Genomic DNA, 27,342 nt, shown 5'->3' with positions numbered 1-27,342 from the left:
CAAATAAGCAGGTGATGATCGCTGGGAGTTCTTTCTTGATGAAAAACTGCAGACGGAGAAGGATGAAGGCGAGCCTCTCGGGCCTAAGAACGAGACAAATTGTACCAACTGCTCCTCCAGGTTGGACGTTGGGTAGGGCTGACAACCCTACATGGGAAACCCACGCTACAAAGCCAAGAAAGGAACCTCGAGCAGGATGAATTTTAGACCGACGAACACGACAACGAAAATGGACGAATGATTTCCACATTTTCTCATGGAACGTGGGCTCCCTGTACAGACGGAATGCTGCTCATGAGCTAGCCGATATACTGTCCCAATATAAGACTGATGTAACAGCATTGCAAGAAATGCGTTGGACAGCGATCTGCTTCCTGGCACTACACCATACATTATAGCCGCCATCCAGTGAAACATGTGCTTGAAGTACGTTTCCTGTTCAGCTAAAAAAAGAAACCTGCTGTTTTTGGCTTCGAAAATATAAGCGAAAGGCTATGCACTCTGCGTCTGCAAGGCAAATTAATAAAAATAAGCCTCATTAACATGCACGTCCTAATGGAGAAGACTGCAAATTCAGAGAAGAATACCTTCTACGGGGTAATTGAGCGAACCCTCGAAGCCTGTCCTACGTATGATATCAACAACAGGACGGCGTCCGTATTCAGGCGATACGTCAGCTCCTATAGCTGACATAAGATTACCAGTCCCTTTTCATGCACTGCGGATTATTCAGTTAGCAGTACCGCCCGCCGAATATGATTATCAGTTGGGCTTTTCATCGACTTTAAGACCGCGTGTAATAGAATATCTAGGGTTAAACTGTACACGGCCACGAAGTCGGTATCCCGACGAAAATGAGAATTAAGAATGTACGAGGCCAGATAAAAACTACAAGATCATTCTTGAGACCATTTGGCAGCAACAACAGTCCAAGATAAGTGAGATGCCCTATCATGCGTCCTCTTCAACCTGACCCTAAAAAAATTGATGCGAGATGTTGAGGTAAATGCGAGAGGTACCATCCTCTGTAAGTCCACTCAAACACTGAACTATGCTGAAGATGGCATCATGGCAAGAACGACTCGATACGTACAAACTGCCTTCATTAAGGAAGGCAAAAAGAAGTACATGGTGGCAACGTCAGTGTCCAAAAACAACAACATCGAATCGCTCTGATCTAAAGAGGACAATAGAGATAGGTGACTTGTTTATGTATTAGGGGCTGAAACTTCTGAGATAGTAGAATATTGAGTGTCAATAGAAACGCTACTGCTCGTTTGACACTCTTTCGTGCTAAAAGATCGCTTGTTCTTATCCGATGCTTGAGATCCCACAAGCACCCGAAATATAAAATGGAATTATCGAAACGGAGATGAAGCTCAAAAATGGGTGTGGAAAACTTAGAACTAGAAAACTTGTGATCCGAGTGTCACGATTAAGACGGCGCGGCAGATTGCATGCTCAAAAGGATTCGTAAATTAAAAAATCTCCTGGCACACAGTAAACCAATTTTAATCAAATTTTGTTTTACCCAAAGCATAGCAGTTATATGAATTCAGTATGTTAAACTATTCTTTATTTTTAACCTCTCAGTCCTCTACTTTGCAGCCATGTTTAACCTGAGACGCCTTTCATGAAGTGATAGCATGGACCTTTCGCTTAATATCCCATATGGTCATCTTCACAGAAAGCGGATTTTGCACTTCCTTTTCACTTGTAAGGGGGCCTCCCTGATATTCCCCACAAAATCATGATTTTCTCTGTATGGGTAAGATTCTCTAGCTTTCATATTTCTACCAAATTTCATCTCAGCAAGTTGGTGGGGGGGAAAACGCGTTTGACAGAAGGACAGATAGCCCGTAAACCCATTTGAATATGGTTACTTAAAAATGAATTTTTTTCGAGTTAGAAATATGGGGTTTTGATACAAATATATCTTTTGTCCGATACTCTTCACTTTTCTCAACCGTAGCACTGACAGCCTGAAAAAATTGAAATTTACGATGTATTAGTTTCTTGCACATGAAAGGGCCGATTTGGCAATCAAGTGAGGTTAGTTGCGATTTTGCTGTATCAAACCACCACCAGTTGGCGCTGTTAGTGCCGGATAATAAAGTATTAATAATCCTACATTTAATCAAGTAGTCATTTCAGTTCAGTCGTCGTGATAACAGTAAATAAAAAGGAAAAAAGGATGGAAAAGAGCCAAGAACGTATACGTTTTCTGTATGAGGTTAAACTTGGTCATAAAGTAGCGCAGGCGACCTTCCTGGTCGCAGCACAAGTGGAGCTGATACGGTAAGCGAACGAAAAACATGGCGGTAGTTCGAAAAATTCCGGTCAGGTGACGTAAACCTTGGTATCACGTTGCTGAGTACCATCTATAAGATATTCTCCACTATCTTGCTAGGCCGGATAGCCCCATACGCCCAGAACATCATTGGCCCATACCAAAGAGGCTTCACTCCAGGCAAATCAGCGACAGATCAGATTTTCTCTCTGCGGCAGGCGATGGAAAAACTGTTGGAATATGGACAACAGTTGCACCTAAACTGTACACGGCCATGGGAGAATTCGGTATCCCGACGAAATTAATAAGACTGACTAGGCTGACCCTGACCAATGTGCGAGGTCAGATAAAAGCAGCAGGATCACTCTCAAGACCATTCGACATCAACAACGGTCTACGACAAGGGGATGCGCTATCATGCGTCCTCTATAACCTGGCCCTCGAGAAGGTGATCCGTGATGCTGAGGTGAATGCAAGAGGTACGATCCTCTTCAAGTCCACCCAACTACTGGCCTATGCTGACGATATCGACATCATGGGAAGAACGACCCGAGACGTACAAACTGCCTTCATCCAGATCGAGCAGGCGGCGCGAGATCTTGGGCTGCACATCAATGAAGGCAAGACCAAATATATGGTGGTAACGTCAGCACCGAAGACGAATCAACCAACAACATCAAACCGCACTGGTCAAATACAAACACGAAGAAGAATAAGGATAGGAGAATACAACTTTGAGACCGTTGATAATTTCTCCTATCTAGGGTCGAAAATCACAACCGATAACAACTACGATGATGAAATCCGCGCACGGTTGTTGTCAGCCAACAGAGCCTATTTCAGCTTACAAAGACTGTTCCGCTCGAATCGTCTCACCATAGGGTCAAAGCTCTTACTGTACAAGACTATGATCTTGCCAGTCCTCATGTATTCCTCGGAAACTTGGGTTCTTAGGAAGAAAAATTGCGAACTCTTGACCGCGTTCGAGAGAAGAATCTTCCGAAGAATTTTTGGCCCCCTACATGAGGATGGACGTTTCCGTGGCCTACACAATGACGAAATCTATGAGCGATACCATGACCGTCCGGTTGTGGATAAAATCCGGCTCAATAGGTTACGGTGGGCGGGTCACTTAATCCGTATGGATGAAGATGATCCCACCCGGAAAGTCTATAAGGGCAATATCTATGGTAGGAAAAGAAGACGAGGCAGACCCTGCCTAAGATGGAGCGATGGCGTAGGCCAGGACGCCAGACAGCTTTTAGGGATATCGAATTGGTGGACCTCGGCGCAAAACCGGGATGTCTGGAGTTCCTTATTAAGGCAGGCCTAGACCGGATACCGGTTGTTGCGCCGTTGATGATGATGATGATGACGTAAACCTTCAAAGTGACCCACGTGCACATCCAGAAAAATCGATTGACAACGACGAGCTGCGTTTGCTAGCCGAATCCGACACACGTCAATCTGAGGGAGACATTGAAGAGAAACACTACACTATTCGATAGCTTCCCGGCACTTCCAATAACTTGGAAAGGTGAAAAAGCTCGACAAATAGGTTTCACAAGCCCTTACGGAAAAAAGACATAGCGTTTCAAATGGAAATTTTCAGTTCTTAACTCTCCCGCAACAGAAGCGATCTATTTTTGCACAGAATAGTGGCATGTGATGAAAAGTGGATATTATACGACAATCGTCGCGGATCAGCACAATAGCTAGATGCTGATGAACTACCGAAGCATATGCCGAAACCGAGCCTCCACCCGAAGAAGGTAATGGCGACTGTTTGGTGGTCTACAGCTGGCGTTATCCACTATTCTTTTTTGACCTGGAGAAACGATAAATGCACAGAAATACTGTGCCCAACTCGAGGAAATGCACCAAAAATTGAGTATTCAACGGCCGATATTAGTCAACAGAGACGGTGCGATATTCCTTCACGACAATGCACGACCTCATGTTTCCAGAACAACGGTTCAAAAGTTGAATGAATTGCAGTATGAGACTGCCTCATCCACCATATTCACCGGACCTTTCGCCAACCAACTATCACTTTTTTAAACATTTGGATCACTTTTTAGCGGAAAAACAATTTAGGAACGAGGAGGCTGTCGAAATTGCCTTCGAGGAATTTATCAACACCCGACAGTTGGACTTCTACGAAACTGGCATACATGCTCTTGAATCTCGCTGGGAGGAGTGTTTTGAATCGATTGGCACCTATTTTGATTAAATAATTAAATTTTTATAAGCTTTATAGTCGTTTCAAATTTTAATACCAAAATGGCCATTTCATTTGCAGCAACCTAATAAATTACAATCTGTTAATTGAACGATTGCGAAAAAGTCTCTCCAATGCCGCTCCGATCAAATGATCCTCCTCGTGGATATGCAAAAATTTCTCAATCGCTTATATGAAGCCGCTAGGCAAAGTGCATCCGACGGCAGGCAATTAGGAGAAAAATGCACAATTTTCATTTGAAGTCTATCTAATGTTATCTAAGGTTGACGGTATGTAAGGAATGCGATGTTTTTCGGTAAAAATTCTGAAGTGAAATTAATTTGATTATTCGCAATGAATGTTTACACGAAGTTAATCTGTGAATTTTATCGTTGACTCAAATCGCTAGAAATTTTAGTATTATACAAGCAACAATTAGTAATATAGAGCACATCATTGAGTCCTGACGCAGTTTTAAACTTTATCGCAAATGAATCCAAAGCAGTATGAGACTTTATTTTCATCGAACATCTGCTAATTTCTTATTTAATTTAAACATATCATCCTAAAAAGATCATAGAAATTGGTTTTTCTTTTATTGACACTAGCCCAGAAAATTCACCCCCATTTTATGTATCTAGACTTAATTACACTCCGTTCGCCATGTCTGTTCTCTACCAGGCATCCCTTGCTCAATATCAAAGGACTACATTATTCACCCCCATTGTGTATGATTGTAATTTTAATGGGAACACAAGGGGCAAATACAAGGCAGGAAAATGCCATTTTTCACCACAAAATTTTATGGTATTTGATTTGCCTCGGCAGAAATGGAAACAGCCATCAGCTACCACTCCACCACTAGAAAGGTGAACGAGACGAAATTTGCTAGCCATTAAATCAAACGAACAAATTCATACGTCCCCAAAGTGATGATGCCTCACCATCTCTGGCTTTGCTGGTCTTCACTCCATGATAGATTGCAAAGAAAAATCAGAGTATTCCAGCTTCTCGTGTGGTGTCTATGTAGGAAGATTGGATGCCTTTTACGATCCCGGCATGACAAAATCGTAAACAAATATATCAAATGTCATCCATAATCAAGAATTATTCTATACACTGACAAAAATAAATTTCCGTGCATACATCAAACTCCATTATGAGTGACAAATGTATGATTAGATATTGTATCGTAGAGCGACCGGGCTGCTTCTACGATAGGGTAGTTTTATACGGTCGTGTGGAAATTTCAACTCGGCGCTTCCCAGTTTTCATCCTTGATTGGAATCTGTGCCCAAGGATGTTCCTATTTTGATGCTTTATTGGTTTCATCAGAGCAAAGTATATGTGTATATGCACACCCCCTAGACACAATGTTGAATCTTTTAGCTCCGATATTTGGGGGGATGTACCCCAATGTAGAGGCAATAGTGGTTTCTAGGAGCTTATTTTGTCACCAGCGTTGGCTATTCATTCGCTATCAACGTGGGTATATGTTCTGACTGTAGGTTAGGGGATGATTGTTGTTTAGGGGTATACATAAATAAGTGAAGCCTCACGACAAAAAAATCATAGATGTTTGCTGATGTGCATTCTTCTTGTTTTTTGTTATACGGAATTGGAAAGTGAATGATGTTGAGCTGACATTATATTCCTGTCCATATAGGGACGCCGATATTTTTAAAGGAAAGAGAAGTAGATCGACTGGTTTTACGGTTTCCTAGCAAATGCAATTCTTGACACTGCATGAGACAGACACGTTATTACATATACCCAGATCGGATGTGAACAGTATCAATCAGCCTCAAAAATTTAGTTAATTAGTCTCGTCATTTGTCTTACAAATGGGTTGGAAGGATACTGGGCAGCTATTGATATAGCATTCCTTCAGACTTAGGCAGGCTGGAGTTCTAACAGAAGCATTAATGGATTTGCACCCTTATGATCTCAACAGGCAATTGTTACCGAAGAGCACTCGGTTTCGTGTTCTTATTTTTAATTTTTATAATTTCATGCGGATTGCTAAAATTAAAACCAATTTTAGGGCGCTTCCTGTCTTCTACTCGATGACCAGACTCGAGTGAAGACTTACTCAAACTAGCGGTTTCATAACTTGATGCGTAGATATTATTATCGTAAAAATGCTATCAAGGGGATCAGCTAGATGTACGTTTTCTTCATTGCTAGTGAAATTATTTCCTTTTTCGTCAATACCCGGTTTTGAATGAGGTCATCGTTGCGCTAGTAAAAAAGTCGCATCGTTATAATTGATCTGTTTTCTTTGGTGCACATGATTGAAAGACACTTGACCATTAGAGGCTGCGAGGGACTAAAAGGCGTTGGTTTTTGAAATCGAGGGAACCGTAGAGAAGGGACAAATAGGCGAACGAGAATTGTCACAATAAGGCCTTACATCTGGGGCAAGTTTTCTTTGGTAGTGAAATGTGCTGTAGTCTCAGTTGATAAACAAGTCGAGGAACCGGAAGCTGAACGCCTCAGGTATGAAAAGTTTTGTTTATTTCTTTTATAGAAATATTTCATTGGATACATGCCATTATGTCAGAATATTAACTTTAACGAGATGTTGACATTGAAAGTTTTATTATTTGCCCTAAAGTGACAATTTTGACCTACTACAACTTTGTTAATAATAGTGCGATTTCCACCAAGCTTGGTAGGATCATGCTTTATGTCAGTAGTTTATACCACTGCCTTTAGTCAATATTACTGTAAAATTTCATGATTCTAGGATGAACTAAGAGGGGAGGGGTCTTGTAGTGAATTACTAAAAATTATTATAATATACTATTGCCTACTTTATCTCCACAGATATCGGTATGATTTTTTTCAGATTCTTCGGTTGGGTAGTTTCCGAAAATGGGTCCGTCAAGGAAACAACCACTTTTTAACCCCCGCCCTCCCCCCTTGTGCATTAAATGTCAGAGCTGAAGACAGCATTGAAAAGTACTAATCGAGACCTTTCATTATATTATATTCGGTGGAAAAAATTGCACACCCCCGTTTTTCATGTATGGAGACACCCCCGTAAGTTCCACATAGAACGATGTAACTCACTGCATGTTTATGTGTTCACAATTCCCACCTTCCCACTAGATTTCGTGCCAATGGATATAACTATTTCTGAGAAAAGTATGTGTGATCGACAGTAAATCCATTTTAATAATGTTTTGTTTGACACAGAACCTTAACAAGCGAGATTAAGGAGTTGGAGACATCACGAAATAAATAATAATGTTAGGATTATAATTAATTCGGGTCTTATTCAGTGAAATCTGATAGGTGAATCTTTTAGCTGTAGTCGCGGGGTTCTGCGATATCTGGAAGTAGTAAGACAAGAGGCGTACATTGATATTGCGAAACCTTTTGATTGCACAAGTAGGCAGTACAAAACTAGTGTAAGGGGAAGGTGGACAGAAGGAAGTACCAAACTTTGGAACTATGAACACGATTTATGATATAGATACCTTCTCTCTATAATTACCTACTTTGCGCGATATTCGCGGTTGCCCTCCTGAAAACTGTGGAGTGCTCCAAAGTCAAATGACAATAGAAAATGCAATTCAAGTTGTTATGCGACCGGGGGTAATAGGTGGATGGCATTGGAGATGAATGGCACACGTCGCAGTGTTTGTCCAGTTGGTGTCAGACGGCTAGTCTCGTCCCTATGGTTTTACGTGGGTACCTGCCTCGGGGACCTGATCCGGCGATCTTCTTAGGACACGGATTAATTTTGTGATCACAATCAGAGCCCCGCTGCGTTAAGCTACAACGGTATCAGCCTATACAGAGTGCATAACTCAGCATTCATACTGGTGAATGCAAGACCTACCAAAATCTCTACCAAACTAAGGAGTACGCCTCCCGTGTTGAATGCAACACCACGTCGAAGCCCGAAGGTCTCTGTTCGCTTGAACATAATCACAACGCCCATAAAGCTCCAATTAGGGGGCCAACCGCAACAACCGAGCTGAAAATGCATACAACAGGAATTCTTGTGAAGTATGTGAATTCAGGTCTTCTAAGGTATGTGAATTCAAATGTTCGGTTCCCATGGTACCAGTATACCCCTGGTAAGGTTTCGTGACTTGTTGCCACTTCAGATGAGTCCCCGTGCAGACTCAGGTCTGATCGCCCTAATTAGGCGTTTGGAGCATTCGCGTACTGTATCATGGCCGGCAAACCACAGCGTCTCCCGGTACCCCTCTATGGAGGTTTTCCTCGGTCACTTGGTTTTGGTTCGGCCCACAGTGTCGCCGCCCAATCTTCCTCACTACCACTTCTGAGCACTTGTCGGACAGCCAGAAAATCTGCGAGGAAATTCACGCTACGTAAACACAACCGACGTATTGTTGCGCAAAAAAATGGAAACAACTATTCCGCGTTCTTGTGAAGTAAACCGATTACTGGCTTGTCGATTGGTATTCCGAGTTTCTTTACGTCACAAATGTCTAAACCGAACTGACAATTGGCGAGATTTGCAATAGTTATAGCGTTTTACAATAGAGTGATTACTTTTGCCCCACTTTGTAGAAGGAAATGATCGTTATGATTCGGAAGAAGTGAACCTGTTTTGATTGCGACAACTACAGGGGTGTTTGTTGGCTTCCTGCTGTCGTTAAGATATTATCTAAAAGCATCGTGGAAATAATCAAGGAGCAAGAAGTCCAAACGGAAATCCACTAGGGTTATATTTTGTCACCGGCGCTTTTTCCTCTTGTCGGGAGAATGTTGAGAACTTCGGTGGACTATTATTTCTTTTCTAAAATACGCTGATTACATCTATTTACTCCCATCGAGCTATGGTCCTTTGGCTAAATGGATCTGAATTTGAAGGGGATACAAAAAGATGCGACAGAGAAACGCATCAACAAAACTAAGGTTTTCAATTTAACTGTTTTCCTCAAAGTTAAATTTAGGAAAGTATCTATTTCAAAGTTAATAGTATATTGGTCCTATTCTGATAGATAGATAGATAGATAGCTTTATTAGTGTAAATCAATTCATGTACAGATACAATCAATATTTAAGTGATACAGACTAAGTCTTTTCAGCTATGGTAAGTTGTGCAGTATAAACAATCTTAATAAGTGCAATCGCTTCAATTCTCAAGATTCCCTAGGAAAATTTAAAAAAACCTAGCTTGCAACTTACGACCTAAACTTATACCTATTACTAGCCTAAACTAACTCTAATAAAGTATACCTTAGCAATAATTAGAGAAAGATGCAATTAGCGGATTCTTTACCGACTTACATCTGCGTAGAAAAGCTCTCGTTCTTTTCTCTGCAAGCTATGATATTCTGTTAATATTCGCGATTTGATGTAGCCGCTGAGTTGAAGAGTACCAAGGTTTATCCAGAACTAATTTCAAAGCTTTATTTTGGGAGATCTGAAGTTTGGACTTGTGGCATTTAGCGCAATGATTCCAGACTGGAGCCGCGTACAGTAGAATCGGTTGCATAGCTACTTTAAAAATAAGCAGCTTATTGAATTGCGATAATTGCGATTTCCTATTAATTAATGAGTATAATGCGTGGATACACTTGGAGACTTTCATACAAACATCTTCAGTATGGGGTTTAAATGTCATTTTTCTATCTAGGGTCATTCCTAAATATTTAATACTATCCCCCCACGAGATGCTGGATCCAAGGAAGTTTATATCGCGAGAAGGTAGGCTGGAGCGTTTTCTTTTACGGGTAAAGAAAATTGCATTCGTTTTGTTCATATTGACTTTAATTCGCCATCTATGGTAGTATTGATATAGAGTTTCTAACTTTCGCTCTAAAGTCATAATTATAATGGAAGGGTCGACACTGGCGACATATAAGCCGGTATCGTCCGCAAAAATGGCAAGCTGACAGGTGTTGTCCACTGGGATATCAGATGTGTAAATATTAAAAAGAGTCGGGCTTAATGGCGAACCCTGAGGAACACCTGCTGGAATAATTCTGCGTGAAGATATTGTAAGATTAACTTTAACGGAAAAATAGCGATTTGTAAGAAAGGACCGAATCAATTTGACAAGGTATAATGGAAAACCGAAAGTGAAAAGTTTGAATATCAAACCGTCATGCCACACGGCATCAAAAGCTTTTTCGATGTCCAATGTGATCATACCGACGGAGTTCTTTGAACTTAAAGCTTGTGTTATGTCCCTCGAAACTCTGTAAAGCTGATGGACGGTTGAATGGCCATTTCTAAACCCAAATTGTTCCTTGGGTATCAAATTTGTGCTTTGCAGAAAGCGATCAATTCGGACTTTAATGATTTTTTCGAACAGTTTTGATAGAACCGTTAACAAACTAATGGGCCGATAGCTTTTAACACAGTTCGGATTTTTACCTCTTTTCAAAATGGGTATAACAATAGCATACTTCCACGCTACTGGAAAGTAAGCCACTTTTAAACATGCGTTAAAAATTAATTGAATTATGGGAAATGCTTTCTTAGGAAGATTTTTGAATGCAACTGCCGGTAACTGGTCGACTCCAGGAGCTTTTCTATTCTTAAGCTTTTTAACTAACTTCTTAATCTCTTTTATTTTACAGTAAGCGTCTTTTGGAACTTCAAACGTGCTTGGAATGTTTTTAGTACTGTTAGCAACGATCGCGTCATTTAAAGGATTTCCCATATCTTTGGAGATAGCATGCGCCAATTGAAAATTTTTAGCAATTAATTCAGCCTTCGAAATGTCGGCGTATATCAGTTGGCCATTTTCAGCTGCTAACGGAGGAATTTTATTTTTGTTACCCTTTTTAAACAATTTGTGAAATTTCCAGACTTCAGAACTTTGTTTTAAACTTGAAAGAGTTCGATTCCATTTTATGTTTCTCAGTTTAAAAATTCTTTCTTTAGTTTGTTTACCTAAACGATTTACCTGGGTCTTCAATGAAGGGTCCTTGGACCTTTGCCATTGTCGTCTGACGTCATTCTTTCTCCGAATTATCCCTAATGTTTTTTCATCTAGTAAGGGTGAGCACGCATCTTGCTTTGTAAGCTTAGGAGTACTTATTTCTATACCTTCCCAGATTGCATTATTCAGATCAAATATTAAATCGTCAATTTGGTTTTTACCTTCAATATCTTCAAGGTTTGGAACCTTGACTTTTCCCAAAGCTTCTATCTGTACTTGCCTGAAAGTTACCCAGTTCGTCTTCTTAAAACAAAAGGTTTCAATTTTTGGTGATTGTTCTATTTGCACCTCATTAATGGACACTGAAACGGGTAAATGTGGAGATGACAAAGCATGAAGAATATGCGGTTCTGAGATACTAACTTTCCCATCAGTTAAGAGTATATCTAACACAGAATTTCTGCCTTTAGATGGATAAAATGTAGGTTCATCCGGAGAGTAAATAAGAAAATTCCTTCTTGACATCATATCAAAAAGTATTTTTCCAGTCTTATTAGATCTCGCACAATTCCAGTACGCATGTCTAGCATTTAAATCACCACAAATGATATAATTGTTCTTGGATGTTAATAGTTTAATATCTATTTCAAACATTTTAAATTTGTCAGCATTTAATCTTGTTCCTGGAAAGTAGACAGCAGTAACTATCACTCCGCAGCCCTCGATTTTGATTGATATTGTCTCGATTATTTGAGTCTTAATATCTGGTACAACGGAATGCTTAATATTTTTCCTAAGACAAATCGCGACGCCACCACCAGTTGCACCTTCTCTATCTTTTCTGTATACTAAGTAATTTAAATGAAAGAACTTATCTTTTGCTTTTAGCCAAGACTCTGTAACTACAAAAATATCAGTTCTAATAGAATCTATGAAATCCATAGTTTCAAATAATTTGTTTTTGATGCTTTGTGCATTCCAGTATACCAATTTTAGTGAAGACATTAACCGTACAGGAATTTTACTGGTAAGTCGACAATAACACTAAACTGATCAGCTCTGGAATTACACTGTGCAAGTTTTACAATTAATTCGTTAGTAAGCTCCATTATTTCTTGAGGAGAAAATAAGTCTGTTTGTACATTGATGCTAGCATTGTTACGATTTGAGTTCAGATTATTTCTAACTACACTACTATATGAAGGCAAGGGTCTAGAAAATTGATTTGATCGATTATGAGGAGCTACAGCTGTAGATATAATACTAACTGTGGAAAATTAGCTTGCGAGAGATTATAATCAGCAACTGGTTGTCGTTTATTCGGTTGCGAACGGTTAGAAATTCGATTTTTTGACGCAATGTATTCTTTTCGCTTAGGACAGTCATATTCGTCTGCCAAATGTTGTTGCTTACAATTTGCACACTGTACTCGATTCGATTCAGTTTCCTTAACCTCGTACTTTGAGACTAAGTGATCGCCACTGCAGATAAGACATTTAGGTGGTAAATGGCAATGAGATGATCCGTGACCGTAAAGCTGGCAGTTACGACATTGAGTTGGGCCAGATTTTCTGCGTGTGTGATAGTTCCAATATACCATAGTATGATATATAGACTTGATCATTCGTAATTTACTGAGCTTTGTGCCTCGTTCGAAGAAAATAAGATAGTATGAGTTAAACCGACCTGCTTTATCAGTGTCGAACTGCTTCACGTCAAGTACTGCCAACTGATATTCGTTTATAAGCAGATATTTCAATTCATTGGGCGGCATTTTATGCAGTCCCGATAAAATGATTTTAACTGGTCTTTCGTCGGCTCGGCGATGAGTGAAGAAGTGAGCGTTAATTGCTTTTAAATGATCGTAGGTTTTAGAATAATCAGCCATATTGTTAAGCAAAAGTCTTTGCCCGATAGACATCAATTTAATGTTAAAATCCTCAATTTTAAGGTTTCCCATTATTTTAATGATGTTTTCACGCGGAAGCGAAGGAAACGTTATAGGTGGGACTTTTACCTTCATTATCTGTTTAGTCGAGCTAGCTGGGTTAGGAGCTTCACTGGTTGCACTTTGTTCACCTTCATCCATGTTTTCGTCTTGTTCGGCTAATTCATTGTAGTAATTTTCACTAGTACTAGGTTCTTTGACCATCGATGGCGTGCTGAATTTTTCCGCTTTTGGGTTCAGTTTACGTCTTTTAAGCTTATCCCTTAGGAACATGTTTTCTGGGAGGTTGTATTCAACCTCCCTTTTTTTATTAGTTGTAGATAAACTTATTTTCCGGAAGAATGTGAAATCTTTGATTAAAAATGAAAAGAATTCACTTTGTAACGGTATACTAAAATAAGAATTTAAGTACGTACAATTGAACACTTGCAAAATGAACTACTTGTCGCTTTCGCAGTTGAAACCGGAATGGTCCTATTCTGTTCCACAGTTTTTTTTTTGTCCTACTACTCTTGAATAGTAAATGGAATGTAATAACTGCTGTTACTTAAAATTATCAAGCTTTCATCAATTTATATCTGAGTCATCCTGGCTTAAGACAGACGTAGTTGTTTGGGAAAAGGAAAGGGAAAATGACAGTGAGTAGGTCACACATTAAGTAATAGCGACAAATCCATTGTGGGTTTTGCATGCACGACGATGTGGCAAAGAACAATGGAGGAGGTGAGCAAGCTTTTTGGAAAACTGTGGCATAGTATGTGGGGCAACGGGAGTACATTTTGGAAAGCCGAAGGCGATGTTGCATAGGTGCGCTTGATAACACGTCATAGGGGTTTATGTCTTCTTTTTATTCTCTGTACAATGAGTAATTTACGACGTTAAAATGGCGCTTAGACAGCCCTAGAAAGGGTTCAGCTATCAGCACGATTACAGATTATATAGAAGTAAATCTACGATATTGACCCGACATTTGGAAGGACAACGAGCCTACCTCCCCCCCTTTCACACTCAAGTGATGCCTGCAGACGAAAGGACATCCTTTCGTATGGCGTTAAATTATAATGTGAAATAATAATAATAATAATAATCGTTGGCGCAACAATCCATATTGGATCAGGGCCTTGAAGTGTGTTAGAGCACTTCATTCAAGACCGTAACGGTACACTAGGAGGCAATGTGGTCAGCATTGCGCTCGCCCGAGATTATTACCCTGATTTGACTCAGGTACTCATTCACAGCTGAGTCGACTGGTATCCGACGTCAAATCACGATGCAAATTCCACTGCCACCAGTGAGATTTGAACCGCGACCTTCCGTATGACAGCCTAGTGCTCTAACCACTGAGCTATCCGGACAGGTCCTTATTAACTATTTTCCAAAAGCACTAATGTGAAAGCCAAGATAGAAGTCGATATTTTTGAAAGAACGCTGAGGCATAATACCCATTTTATTTTCAAAGCGGTTATATTAAGTCTATGGACTACGTGCACGACTTATCAACTTTCTAAAGAACATACTACACTTTTTATCGCTTTGGCAAACATGTATTTGTTCTTTCATAACTTTTACATCGCCATCTATGTAGGTAAAACAATGGTCCCCTAACTTGAAATGACTGTGAAGTCGAAAATCAGACGTTGAAGAAGGAAATTTTCCACATACTAGCAACATCTTTCATGTCAAATTTGCACAACCTCACGACCCATACGGCAAAATGTTTTGCTAATATCCATGCATGAAGTTTACGACTTTCACATGAAATCTCACGAACGATACAAACGTAAATCTGTATCAACATCCGCAGGTACATGCGATTGAACTAGAACTTAACAAAAAATATCTGCAGTCACGTAATAGCGTGGGCTACCTCCGCATACCATCCCCCAAAGTACCCAATTGGTATGTACGGAAAGAATGAAAAAGAAGTGTGCATGTATACGTGGATGTCTCCGAGACCCAAGCTTCCATGTCAGAGTACTACTTCAAATGTAAAGCACATGAAAGTGAAAATTTGGCTTTCTAAACATTCGTTTTGAGCGCAAACACAATTTTATCAACAACACAACCAAAGAAAACCTCAACCGAATTATCCACCATTTTCCTTGTTGCCCCCAAGGATACCATTAACATTTTCCAGAAACATTTTAGGGGTCGGAAATTGGTTAAGACAGGACTCTTTCACACGTACACACTACCTACCGCCAACATAATTTAATAAAATTCCTTCGTTCCGTTCCTGGTTCTGGAGAATCGAATTCGTGCAGGGATACTTCCTCCTCTCAGCTTCCCTCTGGCCTATGCAAAACTGTACCGTCGAGTTTGTAGGCTTGTTAAGCTGAGGAAACTCCGTAACGGTGACGCTGACGACGGCAGTTAAACCATCGGCGAGAGGCGAACCTAAGTGGATGGGAATGTGAATGGACAGTTGAACGGATAAACACCCTTGGAAGGGTGTCCTTCCCTTAAACCTGGCGAGCGAAGCAACCATTGCAGTAGACTTTAATACCTATGCTCCCGAAACAAGCTCCACATAAAATGAAAATGGCGACGAACGTTAACCATTTTGGGAGGAATCAAGCAAAACATACCCCAAACACTCGTTTAACTAATACTTACACCTGACGCTGAGGTAGTAACCAATGCTCGAGTACTGAAAGTTCAAATGACGTGAAGAGCACTTGTACCAGCCCGAGTGCTCCCTTCGGATTGACGTGAAGTTTAGAAACCCATCGCCCGTTTGTGGCACCTGAAAGTAGATTTGAATTCATGTATAAATAATTGTTGATGGCATCTGAAAATATACTCACGTAACAATCTAAAACAACAGCACAACACTAACATGCATGTGTATAGAGACATATTGTATGGGCAAGGAGCGCACAGACGGTAAACGGACAGGACGTATTCAAAGGAGAGACAGGCCAACCAATCTTTCTGCTTAGGAAACCTCATTTGTGTGCTTCCGCATAAAGGGACTAAGTGGCTGACGGAAATGTAGAGATGTGAGCCAGGACGGATATCATCACGTGTCATATGCAATTTTCCGGCAGGTGGATCCTTGGAAAAATCACTGGAAAAATTTGGGGTGCATTACCAAAATGAAATTTTGAATAGTTGCGTAAATAGTCAGATGTCTGGAAGTTGCTGCTGAAGTGTTGGACAGATTGTCTGGAGGGGGATGGGGAGAAATTCAAGGTATAATATTTGCTACACTTGAGGCCATATCTTTATGTACCTTTTCGGATTCTGATTTGCAAACAACTACGGGTAGATCCTAGAGTAAGCCGAAATGCAAGCAACATTTTGGAACTTTTGGTATTTTTATGGACGTTGAAATGTTTGAGTTCTGATTATCAGGTGATTGTCCACCACCAGTTCTACATTTTCTTCGAAGCCATACTTCCAGATATTCCCTTTAATTCCTAGAAATCCTCGCTCGTTGCTGGTGGCTGTGCAGTCAGAACTAAAGAAACATGTACACTTCTTCGTTTCTCGTAATCCCAATGGTAAATAGTCAACGATCCATTTCGAAATAGTTTCAATAAAATTAGAATGAAGCTTGTTTGAAAGGCAGCATTAGACTCTTAAGTCGTTAGCTACTCGTGCAAACATACTAAGCTGGATTTCATCATATTCAATAAATATGAATTTCTATTCCAGAGAAACTTACGCTTAATAAATACATGCCCACATTCGAGCACACACAGCCCAGAGGGGGTTTCATCGCTAACGAATTTTCCATTTTCCACTTGAATCTATCATACATAGCCACAATCTCATTTACGGTGAAACTTTAAGTACACCAGCAATTTATCTTTCCATCTTCACACACACACATATGGGTCTTTCGATTTTCCCCAAAATCATTTCTAAGCAGCTTCCACAAGACAAAGTTTGTTGGCACTTTTGTCAGAATTGTGTTGAAATGACGATACAAATCAGATAAATTCAATAAGAACGGATTTTGTATGTACACAAATCTCATATATGCTTAGTATATAATCCACACTACATAGGGACTGACGCTGGATGCTTGATAGGGAAGAATTCAGTGAAGATAAACACCATCCAGTGAAAATTGAATACGGTCTTCTTGTAGTTGTATTTCTACTCCCAGATCCGATCTCAAAATTGTGACACGGCGTGTACATAGGTATCTCCTGCACTTATTTATTTATAGTTCTGTTCTTTTTTATTATATATAAGTTGCGATAAATATTTAATGCTTTTGTACTCTCTGTGGATTCCACAAAAGGAACGAAAAATTTGACTAAATAAATGTGAGCTTCATGTGCTGGGTAGGTGGTATCAGTGACTCAAGGAGTCGTATTAGTGCTGTGGTAAGAGCAAAAGGACAAAGTCCAGTCGGATCGGATCTTCAGAGCCAGCATTAGCAAAGGAAAGCAGCTCTGTCACCCTGCAGCTCGAGATTTCCCTGAAGTCCTTAAAGAATGGTGTACCAAGCATCCATAGCCTGACTCTAGCTGAAGTTGGACAATCGCAAAAGAAGTACCTTCCCCATCTTCGGCGCAACTTTAGTAATGCGAAATCTACGGTATGCTAAGTCTGGTGGCATGCTCTCCTATAGACCAGTGCCCTCTGCATATCTCAGTAATCGTGACTGTATTCACATACGTCTAGCTCATGGGAACAGGTCGAAGGGCGAAACCTCCCTCATGTGGCGTGCCTTCGCCATATAAGGTCCGCGGTTGATAAATAGCGCGAATAGATTCCACTCTCATCAATCGTCAACAAGACATCCACTGCAGAATAATGTGCCATAGCCTGACAACACGCCAGTGTTCCACTCTGCCTTGGTTGGAAAATCCACAATAAACTGTGAAGTTCAGCTTGCGTGTGGCAGAGTCTACAGGGAATCCCTCAAGTTCCTGGGGTACTTCATTTAGGATGTTACTGAGGCTATACCGTTTTTAATGTACTAGGTCTAGAGGGAGGTCGTGTAGCAGTACATTGAGAGGATTGGCCAACTAGGACTGCAGAGTCCCGATAGTATCTGCAGAAGAAAGCTTCGTTCTATTGTACTTCTTGCCGTCACATAATCTCCTCTTATTCAATTCTGTTTGACCTCCTTCCTACTTACGTTCCTTCCTTCCCGAAATCCCTGAACTCCTACCGATTATGTTTCACCACTGAAATCCATAAAATACTTAGTCTGAAGCAAGCTGTGAGGAAAAAGCTTTTATCCACTGAAAGACGTGCAGACTTTGACCATTTCAGCGCTCTGCGATCTTCAGTTATGTTCAGGTAGTGTGATGGTTAAGTTTAGGTAGGATTATAGTGTTGTATAGTATAGTGCATAGTGTTCAAATTGAATTGGCGCTTTGTAGCTTGAAGCCTTTCTGGACTCCCATCCTAACACCCGCAATGTTTCCTAGTCACTTCCCACTTTCATAAAACTCTTTGGCTCCACTGCTACCTATCCTCAGCTATCCTGTGATTTACTTTGCAGTTACTTCTCCTCGGTGCATAACTTCTCTCCCTCTTCTTCTTCTCTCCCCCTTCTGAGAACAGCTTCCTCCGAATCTCCTGCTATTCCTCTTCTTACATCCTCTTTAGTGAAGTACCTCATTGACAACCTTGGTGTCAATGTCGGACCCGGCCATGATGCCTTCCCAATCTCTTCCTGATGAAAACTTCCTCCGTTCATTTCCTGTCCTCTCTGCATTATCTTCAATAATAGCTTCGAAGAGTGTCATTTTCCCAGCCTGTGCAAAGAAGCCCTTATTTATCCCATACACAAAGGCGGTAACCATACTCTTGCTGAGAATTACTGCCCCATTTCGCTCCTCTCATCCTGCTCCAAAATCTTCGAGAGGTACGTCATTGACTGGTTGGCCACGTTGTAGCTAAGGAGCAGTACGGCTTCATAAAACGTCGATCCAGTGCTACCAATGTTCTGGACTTCACCAACTTTGTGGCCAAATCCTCTCGGCAGGAAGTCCACGTCATTTACACGGACTTTTCTAAGGCCTTCGATTCCGTTAACCACGAGTTGCTATTGCCCAAACTCGCCTTTCTCAACATTCCTCCATCACTTGTTACATGGATTGCCTCCTATCTCTCCTTCCGATTCTGTAGCGTTTGATGAATGCACCTCTAGTTCTTCCCTTCTTCTGGTGTGCAACAAGGATCAATTCCAGGATCTCTTTTATTTTTATTCTTTATTTGCGACCTCCCCTCTATCCTTACTTGTCTTTGCTTGTTAATTGCAAATGACCTCTAGCTGTTTTCCTCTGTTTCGTCCCGAACCGATTGCGCTTCCCTGCAGGCAAATCCGGATACTTTGGCCCATTAATGTACAGTTAATAAGTTCGCTCATAATGTCAGGAAATGCCATTCGGTATGTTACTCGCTTAAAACCTCACCCACCCCTTACTCCTACTCTCTTGGTGGTTGCTCTCTGTCCTATCTGAACTGTATTATGGATCTGGGCGCAACTTTCGACGATAAACTCCGTTTTGACCACTGCTTCGATCACAGCAACCGTGCTTGCAAAATGTCAGCTTTCATTCTGCGTTCCTGTAATGATTTTACCTCGGTTTAACCCTCGAATATGCTTTTTAACTCTCTCGGGAGAAGTATCGTTGATTATTTTTTGGATTCTCTTGCCCTAGAGAAGATACAGCGTAAATTCACCCGTTTGCTCTTCCTCAAGATGAACCTTCCCCGTATTGACTACCCCGCCGCCTCCGTAACTTTCGTCTCCCTTACCTCCAACAACGTAGAATCTTCTTCGATCTTTGCATCCTCTTCAAACTCTCTACCGATCTAATGGGCTGCTCCGCCCCTGCTGATGCGTCAATGCATCATACCAAACGCGGAGCGCTGCCTTTTTCGGTGTGCCCTTCGCGGTCCTCGAAGCCTTTTCCCATTACCCGATCCCGAGACTATATCAGAGTTATAATGCACTACAGCTTGGTCCCGTGGACCTTTTTTCGCACTTTAGTTTTAAGTTTAAACTACTATCTTTGCTTTTTCCTCCTTTTAAGGGCAATATGTAATTGGACATTTTTTCTGTTTATTGTCCGTTTAATAAATAAATAAATAAAAAACCGTACGTTAGGATGAGATGAATTGCGACTGCTTTCAGCACTATGTTCAATCTCACATTTAACTTTGGGACTGTATCTTCTTGCGAGATTTGCTTTAGCATTAACCCATCCCTAAACCAGCCTTGCGCTAAAGGCAATCAATCTGCAAATCGCTCCAACATTACGGAAGTATGAATTTATGACTAACGAAGTTAGGTCAGCTGCGAAGTGTTCATCATCACCTAAGGGGTAATAATCGGTGCCCGCTCTAGACCGGCCTTAGTGAGGAATTTTGCGCTGAGGTCCACCGATTCGAAACTGCTAACGACATTCTAGTCTCCAGATCTACGCCATCACTCCATCTGAGGTAGATGCTGCCACGCCTTTTGTTTCTACCGTAGGTACCGCGCTATGTATACCTCGGGGTGGATTATCTATATGAACCACGTGACCTCCCTACTGCAGACTATTGAATCAGATTTCATCTACAACCATACAGTTATACAGACTAGTGAATTGTCCATCATGCCGTAAATGGCCTGAAATGAGGGACAGAGTGAATTTCCCTTCTTACCTAGGGTACCTTAGTATCTCATGAAGCTAGAAAGAGTATTGATTGGAATGTTTTTGTCACCGAAACTCTGTACCCTGAGCTTCAGTAGCTTCACAAGGTAGGCATAAAACCTGAAAGAGCTCTCAGGTTTTGCAGGTAATGGACGTGAAAGTGTGATCCTCACTTGCCAACCTCTAATCAAACAAATTAAGTTTCTGCAAAGTTTTGGTCTGATTCACGTTGTATTCCACGAATTATAAAAAGGAACATTAACACCTGCGAACCGCTGCTCTCTGGGCAGAGTGAACCTACGTCTGGCGGATTATCTCTACTCTGGAAGCCACCTTCGTCTTTTATTTTGCAACACTTGGATGCCAAGCTCGGAAAGAGCTCTTCCTCAATCCGGAACTCTTCTTTAATCCGGAACAAGTTGGCTTGCATGCGGTGCGTTCCGATATTAAGTTGATGCGGATCTATAGTCACTTGTCGACTCAACCATTGTGGCATTTACAGCGATCTAATATACTGACTTCAACTTCTGTCTAACGGGGATATCTACTTTGAAGGGGTCACTCAACCTTCTACACTCTTCCATGAACCTCAGATATTGAAATATCAAGTAGTCAGGGTATATTGACGCATTCAGGATAGTTGGGACCCGCTGGACCCATTTTTGAGAACACATATGTGTTCAACAGTTCTCTTCGGACCTCACCACCGTTACAGCTATCTCCTGTGCAGCTGTTCTCCAGGATCATTATCGCGATGATACACGCTAGCTCGACAGGACAGCATGAGCTGCACACCCTCGGGGTAATTGGCTAGTTGCCAAACTCTCTTTTCCCGGTTCTCAGTATTTTTTAATGCCTTCGCCCAGACAGAAACTGCATATACCAGGAGAGATTTCATCAAACAACTGCATTGCATTTTGATCCTCTGATATTAGGTTTGAGTTTTGCTAGAGATGTACTATCGTTTGCAGTTTTTTCTCGCGAATCTTTCAAATACTCTTTGAAGCTCGGTTTGACATTGGTTCTTTCCACGAAGTATTATTAAATGAGTTTGAGACAAGCTCGAGGTCACCAGCCCGGTTGTTGACAGTGTTGCTTTGCCTGCAATTAGTAACGAGGACCGCCTTCGCTTTTTGGCCGCCAAATCCAGCTTGATTTGATTTCGCTTTCATACAGTATTTTTTAATTAAAACCACGGGTTTGAGCAACTAATCAAAATTTGCTTCTCCGGAACATAAAAGCCGGGTCTTCGATCATACGTAATCTTCCGCAGCTAGGTATTCAATCCAGAACCTTGAGGAACAGCTAATTTGACGGCGCATTCCTGTGGATGGTCGTCCGTCTTGTAAAATAGAAACCTCTTCGGGAACTCTCATTTAACCAAACCATGTGGCCGGGCATACTCAGTTATTCAAAGCATTCCTAAGCAAACCCCAGTTGGCCAAATTAACGGCATTCCTGGCATCTAACGCCCTTACCAACCAATATCATTTCCCGAGCCAAATGTACGACCATGGGGACGCTTTAACTGAAAAACGGGCCCACCGTTTGCTTTCTCATATCTTTCATCTTTTAACATTGCTTCGAAGACCCCGGTACTTTTCCTTCAACTCTCGATGTTCAAGATCTCCTCTTGCCTTTGGAAGATTCTCCTTGCTGGTAAAGAACGATAATCTCAATGTCCCCTTTATGGTTTTCTGGTTTCACTAGTAATTCAGCTTCCTATGGCAGTGTAAGCATTATCTTGGCTCTGCTCCCCAGCATGCTTTTGTTAAATGCTGGCAAACCATTTCGATGGTTGTTCCGCTTGGGCTTCTGACCATTGCCTCAAATGATTTCTACTTGAAAGCTCCAGGAAGCCAGCCATCCACCTTAGAAGTGTTAATTCCAGCGCACTTTGTTCGTTTCCACTGTTGCAAAAGATAGGTAGTGTTGATTCATCTGTCAGACAATCATCCTTAGGGTACTGATGTATGTGAGGTCGCCTATAGTACATACCTTATGTTGGATAGCTCCGGAAATCATCCGTTGAGATAAGTCTTATGGTACTCGTCACTAAGCTTCCCCTGTCAAGGCGTGGAAAGTTGAAATTGAAGGCAATTACTTCAAATAGTCCAATATCTATACCTTGGCTTGCCTCCCCCATACACACATTGAGATATTGCTTAACGTATCCCTCCGTCCCTAAATAGTCTTCGTATTATTGAGTCTATCCCTATTTTTGCCGCATCAATTAAATCGATCTTTCAATGCAGCGCCGATACCTTTCCGTGAAGTAACCTCGTCTAGGTCTTTGCATTCCACTATTATTTCTTGCTCTCTGGCTCTAACCTGATACCTTAACACCGTTTTCACCTCCCCCTAGGCTTGGAAAATATCTGCCTTCCTGGAAGTAGTTACTGTTTTCTGGCGATTCTTCCTCCTGTTTATTTCCTCTTTTTACTGCTCACTTTTATCCATTGTTCGGTCCACCCAGTGTTGGATTCTTTCAAGTTTTTTCTCTTGTCAGCTTGCTGGAACCCCCAAGGCTCACTGGCACCATCAGTACTTCGAACTCCCACTTTTCTCTTATTTTATCGTAGCACATGGAATTTTTGCTTTTCCAGTACTCTAATGTGAGGCCATTTAATGTCCCTTACGTAGATGTTTGATGTTTGTACTCTAGAAAACCTAGAATTTCTGACTGATTCCGGTTGAAGTTAAGGAAGATAATAATTGCGCACAAGCGAAGGATACCGTTTATGAGCAACACGTAGTTCAGGAGAGGTTAGGACACTATAGTGATAATGGTTGACCAGAATGTTGGAAGTTGGACTCTGACAACATTTAGCTCTGACATGTGATGGAGAGCTGTGGTATTGGTGGACGTGAAAATAGCCGCAAAGGGTTTGCGGCGTTTGCCACTTTCATGTGTGTAAGAAATGGGCTGCTCACATCGACCTCAAAACGAACCATCATCTGGTGGCGACTTACCTTCCCATGATTTTTGCTGTCGTAAACGCATTAGCTATAATCATCTTGAAACAGATCAAGGAACTTCTCGAAAGTTTGAAAAGCACAAAAACAGTTGGTTTTTGCTCTAGATCCTTTTTCATCTGCCTTTTGAAAAGGCTTTCGTAGGCGAGAACAAGGAGGGTATCATGGGTGAGCGGAGCTAATGGATATTATTAGAGAGTAAAATACGTGCTTCATTAAGGTAATATCTTGAAGGAATTTGAAGTCGACATGGCAGTTCGACAGAGTTGCATCTTGTCACAGATGCCTTTTTTCTCGTTATTGGTGCTTTGTCCGGAGAACGTGGAGGGCTTGAACAGACCATGGCATCTTTCCTCAAATACCTCGACATATGCTTGTTTTCCCACATAGTGATAGGCCTTGCCAAAATTCCTCTGGATCTCGAACATAGGGCAAGCAGAGTTGGGCTGAAAATATAAACTAACAAAACCGAGATTCTCAGTCTGGCTTTTCATTGCACTCTTCCTTTTTGTATCAATGGGCAGAACATTGAAGACGTTGATCAAATTGCGCTCTGGGAAACATTTTTCGCGGCTGTGGTGGTGGCATCAACCTTGATGTCGCTTGATGTGCTGCCATGCAATGGGACCCGCTATCCGAAGATTGCCCACGTGTGGGTTGGCCCAGAAACACATGTCGTAGAACAGTAGAAGGAGAGCACAAACTTCTCGGGAAGCCCTAGAGGCAGATGAAAAGCATTTCAGTACACCGTAAGCGATGCCACGTACATGTGGTTGATGGATCACGCCCATTTAGGAGTAACTGCTAATCATGTCCACCAATGGTAGCAAAACTCAAGTTAACTAAATACATTTCATGCAAAAAATACAAGCATTTTCTATAACACAGATATCGCTTGAATCCAAAATATTCAAGCTTTGAATGTAATTTCAAAAGTACTTACCGGTGTTTCACCATCATCCTTTTGCCAAATTGGAGTACTCGGAGGATTCGAGTCGACATCACATTTCAGTGAAACTTCAATTCCTTCCCGAAGAGGATATCCGAAACCAGGAATACGGGAAATAGCAAAGGATGGAGTATCTGTAAATGAAAGAATATATGTTAGATTAGAATTCCTGTACATCTTGAGTGCACTCTGTTGATAAAGGATCTATTGAATTTATAAACATAAGGCGTTCTTTTTGGTGGAAAATTTTTAAATGGAAATACTACACAGAATAATTTTTTTAGTATCACATATTTTCACACATTTTTCGCAGTAAGTAAAGTTGCATTCATGATTCGTATATTGACTTCCGAGTACTCAATTGTTTTTGTTTTATCGGCATAAGGATGAGCCCTTACATACGTTCAGAAAAAGGAATCTAAAGGAGTCAAATCACAAGGATGAGGTGGTCAGTGAAGAGGTAGAATTATAATAGTAGTTCGTCAAATCTTTCACTCGATAGATCTGGGATCCTGCGTAATGTGGCACCGTTTTGTTGAAACCACATGTCAGCAACATTATTACCCTATAATTGGGCCACCGAAAGTTAATAAGCAGTAGCGTTCACCGTTGGCTGTAATGTTCTAACTATCAATATATGCATATGGACCAATGCTTCCACTGGCTCATAAAGCAAACCAAACGGTGGCTTTTTCTGGCTATAATGATGTACCAATACAGAAGGATCAAGCAAATCTCACTGGCTATGTAGCTCCGGACGCAGGGAACCAGACAGAAATATTTCAGCCATTCGCTGAAACCGTACATTGGGTAACTTTAACAAAAATTCAGTACTTGCTTGGGTACTTGCAAGGCTCCGCCAAGGAGTCGGCGTCACTTCTGGAATTAACCTGTAGCACTATGAAGCTGCATTAACTATCCTGCAGGAGCGCTCCAACTACGACAGAGTATGTGCACGCGATTATCGGGGTGAATAAGTTGGACTATAGGCAAACTAATAACGACGACGACATATATATACAACAATTCGGATCTGTCTAGCTGGCCTCCGCAATTTGGCATTCCTCACAAAGAACTGAGATCCGATCGTTATATGCATAACAATGAGCGAATTTGACAAAAAAACTCAGAACATGTTTCCCTGTGCATGTTTGAGGAGTACATGGAGAACATCAAGGATTTCTCCTCGGCGGATTAATGTTGTACCTTTTTGCTGACACAATATTTCTCATAGTCACCAATCACCAGCCGATATCACCTCAGATCCCAAGAAAAAATCTTTAAGGGCACTGTCAAAAGAGGTCTGTTCCTACTGCAAAGGGGATCATTCAATATGCGCTTGCGAGACTTTGAAGGAACTTTTTGTGGATGCAAAGCATCAGGTTGTGAAACAGAAAAACTTTGTCAGTATTGTCTGCATAACCATACTTTGCTCAACTTCAAAAAGGACATAAAAGCTGCTATCGTCAGTAAGCAGCAACCTCCTAGGGGCGGTTTGGCAAAAGCATCGATGAAGACCACCGACAAGGATCAAGAAAACGTTACACTTTACATATACCGCGGAATACAAACTTCCTTTATATTATTAAAAGTGACAAATAAGTTGGGGCCGAATAAAGACAAGGATTTTGAGGAGGACGAGGCATCAAGAAGAAAAATCTTAGCAGAGGAAGCGAACCTAGCCTGGATATTACCACTACAGGTGCGAGCTCAGATAAACTAATTTGGAACAGTTTTATCTAATATATCAGCAGTCCGTAAGGAACATCACATAGAGTTAATAAACACTCCACGCATAGCGGCCATGAGCCTATACTGTTTAGTGTAATGGAGACCAGAGGAGGAGACCAGAATGGAGTATTCAATAGATACAAATTCATGTCGGGCGAAGCTGTGGAAGTCAAAGCTGTTTGACGTTGAAATATTCGCTGAGACCCCCAAGCATATCCCAAGTATAGCGGAGGAAGAGCTTGCCATTGTCTGCGAAAAGTTAGGGGCTAATAAGGACCCGAGTTGCACGAAATACCGAATGCGGCTTGGAAGACGGCGATAAAAGTAAGACTGGAGTGGTCTGTTTCCGCTTTTAATATCTGTTTGGAAGAAAGTATCCTCCAGATTCAATGGAAAAAGCAGATGCTGGTGCTGCTACCAAAGAGTGCCAAACCATCTGAGTCAACGACGTATCGTCCCAATTTTAGAGGAAGCAGTAGGCATTTCCACATGACAGTATGGTTTTCGTGCCGGCCAATCTACCGTGGACGCTTGTAGTGACCACGGCTGCGCGACGGGAGCGAAATTTCATTCGGCTCTTTCTTAATTAATTTGCTTAAACAATGCATTTAATAGTGTGCAATTGCCTTAATGTTCGCCGCAGATTGCACTTTATTCAATGCATTCGAGCGAATTGATCTTGATAGGAGGCGAATGATTTGCCGCATCTGCAGGCGCATGCGCATGTTGCCGCA

The 27,342-nt window shown here is 41.3% G+C and overlaps 1 protein-coding gene across 1 annotated transcript in view; it reads right to left on the bottom strand.

The window, feature by feature from the left end:
* LOC119656106 overlaps positions 1 to 27,342 on the bottom strand; it is a 558,620-nt gene that overhangs the window by 121,301 nt on the left and 409,977 nt on the right. The window contains exons 6-7 of the mRNA XM_038062421.1: positions 24,872 to 25,011; positions 15,953 to 16,082 (exon numbers count right to left, since the gene is read on the bottom strand). Of these exons, the coding sequence (XP_037918349.1) occupies positions 15,953 to 16,082; positions 24,872 to 25,011 (270 nt within the window). The remainder of the gene's footprint in view (positions 1 to 15,952; positions 16,083 to 24,871; positions 25,012 to 27,342) is intronic.

The sequence above is a fragment of the Hermetia illucens genome, chromosome 4 (assembly GCF_905115235.1).
Source record: "Hermetia illucens chromosome 4, iHerIll2.2.curated.20191125, whole genome shotgun sequence".
Classification (NCBI taxonomy): Eukaryota; Metazoa; Arthropoda; class Insecta; order Diptera; family Stratiomyidae; genus Hermetia; species Hermetia illucens.
The sequence above is the reverse complement of the archived record's forward strand: the minus strand, read 5'-3'. Positions and strand labels throughout refer to the sequence as shown.